We start from the raw sequence: 3,778 nt of genomic DNA on the forward strand, positions 1-3,778 counted from the left end.
CAGGATGAGAAGGTGAGCAGCACCCTCTCTCTCACCTCTCCTGTCCACACATCTGTCCATGGCTCTCCTGCCAGTGTTGCTCTCTTCTGCCAGGGAGGCTGAGCAGCTCTTGCTGGTGTTGGGGAGAATTCTGTGCCTAATGTCATGACTCTGGGAGTCCCCTGGTTTGTAAACAAGCAGGAAAAGCCCCCTCAGCAACCTGTGCACATTGTGCCCAGCTCAGCCAGCCGAGGCCTTGGAGTAGCAGTGGCCTGGCCAGGCTGCTGAGGACCCAGACAAGTCTGTGCCTCCCCCTGGGTGCACCTGAAACCCAGTGCTGCTGCCCCTCGGTGTCCCTGGGTCACAGCCCATCTCTCTCCTCCCAGCTTGGCCTGTGCCAAGCAAGTGGGAGTTCTGAAGGAAATACTCCTCTCCTCAGCCACGTAAACTTTGCTTTAAAATAAGTCCTTTTTGCAGTGAGGATGTGGCTTTCTGTGTGCTGCTGAGAAAAGAATGCATTTTCTCATGGGGCTGGGGGAGAAAAAAGCAATTGTGTGCTCATTGCAGCTCTGATGTCTCCTTTGTTCGTGTGTGCAGGAGGAGCAGGACCAGGATCAGCCAGGAGCTGAGGTGAGTGCTACTTGTTGAAGTTCCACCAAGTGCTGAGGAGAAGGAAAATCGGCCTGGAAGCTGTGAGGCCTGTGAGGCCCTGCTGCAGCACCCAGCAGCCTGGGAGCAGGACCAGAGGCAGAGCATTCTGCCCTCCCTGGCAGTATCCAAGGGCAGGTTGGATGGGGCTTGGAGCAACCTGGTTTAGTGGGAGGTGTCCCTGCCCATGCGGGAGGTGGGACTGGATGAGCTTTAAGGTCCCTCCCAACCCAAACCAGTCTGGGATTCTGTAATTTTCATTGGCCCATGTGTGAGTCCTCCAGGACACAGCTCTGCTGTTCCAGTCTCCTCTTTGCCTGTGACTGCTTAAACCCAGCTGCATTTCTATAAAAACATCACCTCTTTTTCCTTCCTCTCCTGTTTATCCCATCCATCCCAGTGGGAAATGGGCCTGGCTACAGGGAGGTTTGTCCCTTGCCTTTGTTTCCAGAGGTATTTGCAGCCCCAGCAGCAGTGGCTCTGGCCAGGAGGGTGGCAAGTGCAGTGCAGAGGAAGTTGCTCTCTCATTTACAGCTTTATTTACATATACACATTTGCTTCAAAGTCTTTTGTAATTACAGGCTGTGGGTGTTGCCCAGGGCTGGAAAGAAACAGATTTCTTTAAATTCTTTAATGAAGGAGGATAACGTTGTTGGAGGGAGCAGTTTGTGGTGACTCTGGGAAGCTGTCACCACATTTAGAGATCCCGTTTGGGCCATTTAAGACTCAATCCGGCCTGTTTTGAATGGTGTGATTTTTGATAATGAAAGGTGGTCAATAATGAATCATGGGTTGGTAATTTAATGTCAATAGAAGTGAGTGATAAAGGGAGGTTTAGTCCATTTTGGTAAGCCCAGCAGGAGCTCTGACACACACTGCTGGTGGGGTTGTGCTGGGAGGGGGGCCCTAGCCATGAGGGTGGGCAGTGGCTGGTGGGTTTTACAGCAAACCCCTCTGCCCCTCAGGAGGCTGAGGCTCTGCTGGACTCCCTGACAGGCCAGCCACACCCTGAGGACATCCTGCTTTTTGCTGTCCCCATCTGTGCTCCCTACACAGCCATGACCAACTATAAGTAAGTTTCAGCCTCTTCTTGGGGGGGAGGGATAGGGGTACAGCCTGTGTGCTACTCACAGAAACCTCTTCTGTTGGAAGGTATAAAGTCAAGCTCACTCCTGGCACTCAAAAGAAGGGAAAAGGTACAGTAGCTGAGCCCTTGAACCCTCCCCAGTGCTCTGCCCTTTGGAGCCAAGCAGGTTTTCACACCCTGCTTGCAACGTGCCCTGTGTTTTCCCAGCTGCCAAGATTGCCCTGCATAACTTCATGCAATCCAAAGAAGCCAGTGCAAGAGAGAAGGACCTGTTCCGCAGCGTGAAGGTGAGCAGGGGGGCTGCGGGTTCCTCTGGGCCACTCCTGACATCTAGGGGGGAAACAACTTCCAAGTGTGCTGTGTGTTTTAGCAGGGTGGGGTTGGGCAGTTGCTGCCAGGGCTGGAAATAACCATTAGGAACTGGGCCCCACCAGTAGCACTGGGTGTTGGGTTTCTGTGTTGTGTTGCTCCTGATTTGTCATCGTGTATCTGACAAAAGCATCACCTTCCTAAGTCCTCTAGTTTTGGGAGGGGAAATGCTCACTCCTGGCTGTGTGTGGAAGGGGCAGGTGGTTTAGCTGGGCATTCAGCAGGGCTGGGCTTGGCAGCAGGGTCATGCTGTGCAGGGGCTTTCCTGCTGCTCTCCCCAGGCAGCTGTTTCCACAGATGCAGTTTCCTCCTGCTCTCCTGCCATTCCCTCCATTTCCTTCTCCAGTGGGGCCATCAGTTGCAGCACTGGGCTGCCTGCCCCAGGACTGGGCTGCCTGCCCCAGGACTGTGCTACCTCTGGTACCTCTGGCCCTGCTCCTCTCCCACAGCTCCCCCTGCTCTGCCTCTTAGGACTTCCAGTCCTCAGGTGTTCGTTTCTCATTTCACCTCAGTGATCCCCAGGCTGCTGTGACAGCTACTTCTGATGGGTCACTGATCAGAAACACTGCAGGGCAGCAGCCTTCATGGGGACTTTCTGTGGGGATCTGCTAGAAAAACACAATTAATTGTTAATGACCTTGAGGCAAACAAGTAGCACCCAGGGAACTGCTGGCCCAGCCAGCCCGTCCCAGTGGAGCTGACATGTGAGAGCAGCACAGAAAACCTGTTAAGTCTTTCATGAATAAAAGATGGTGCCAGAACAGAATCCTGGCATCAGTGTCTTTTCTTTGAGGGGAGAAGTGGCAGGAAGAGGCACATCAGCCCCTGCCAGCACTCAGAGGGATGAGGAAGATGTTTGTAAATGCTTTCCTGCCATGTTCAAGTTCTCATTTTTTTAATGTTTTGTAGGATACAGACTTGTCAAGAAATATTCCTGGTAAAGTGAAAGTGTCTGCCCCTCATCTCCTGAACAGGAAAAAGAAGTGATGCTGTGGGTGGGTTTCCTGCTGGTGCCCAGCCAGAACCCTGCAGCTGGGACAGACAGACAGATGGACCCACCAGGACTGGATTTAGCTTCTGTGGTAGCTGAGAAGACAAGGACCAGTTCCCACATGGTGGTTTAGATGGACTTGATGTAAAGAGTATAAAATCCTGCAAGTAAATTGCTGGTGGTTGGTCAGGGCTCTTGGTTCTCTCTCTCATGCTTCCCGTGCTGGCTCTGAGCAAAGCTGTTCCTCAATCCCTGCAGCAGCAGTGAGCAGTGGCTTCCCAGGGCTGCTGCCTCCCTCAGGGGTCAGTGGAGTTGCTGATAGAACTCTGGGAGTTTCAGTGCAAAATGCTTCATAGAGGACAAGGCAGGATTTTGTTTTTTCCCAAAAGCTGTCCCTGGCTGCCAAGAGGTGGAAGGTGCAGGCCCAGCTGCCCAGGGCTGCAGAATTCCTGCCCCGTGGGGGTGAGGAGTAGGCAGGGAAGAACTGGAGCTCAAGGATCAGAATCAGCCCAGAGTGAGGTGTGGAACCCCAGCTGGGCTGTGACTGCACCACCCCCAGCCCTTCCTGAAGCTGAAGCTTATACAGGCGCAGGAATTGCCATCAGGAATTCTTTTGTTCTAGAAGACAAAGTTTTTAATTTTTCTTTTTTATTTCTTTTTTTTTTTTTTTTTTTTTGAGGAAAGTTTAAAACCAATTTTCAGCC

The 3,778-nt window shown here is 52.4% G+C and overlaps 1 protein-coding gene across 1 annotated transcript in view; it reads left to right on the plus strand.

Annotated features, from left to right (window-relative positions):
• The window catches only part of NEMF (nuclear export mediator factor), a 21,800-nt gene extending 18,730 nt beyond the window's left edge, over window positions 1–3,070 (plus strand). The window contains exons 28-32 of the mRNA XM_010004377.1: window positions 577–609; window positions 1,593–1,699; window positions 1,780–1,823; window positions 1,922–2,001; window positions 2,993–3,070. Coding sequence (XP_010002679.1) covers window positions 577–609; window positions 1,593–1,699; window positions 1,780–1,823; window positions 1,922–2,001; window positions 2,993–3,070 — 342 coding nt within the window. The remainder of the gene's footprint in view (window positions 1–576; window positions 610–1,592; window positions 1,700–1,779; window positions 1,824–1,921; window positions 2,002–2,992) is intronic.
• The last annotated feature ends 708 nt before the right edge of the window (window positions 3,071–3,778 follow it).

This window comes from Chaetura pelagica, unplaced genomic scaffold (assembly GCF_000747805.2).
Source record: "Chaetura pelagica isolate M959 unplaced genomic scaffold, ChaPel_1.0 scaffold141, whole genome shotgun sequence".
NCBI lineage: Eukaryota > Metazoa > Chordata > Aves > Apodiformes > Apodidae > Chaetura > Chaetura pelagica.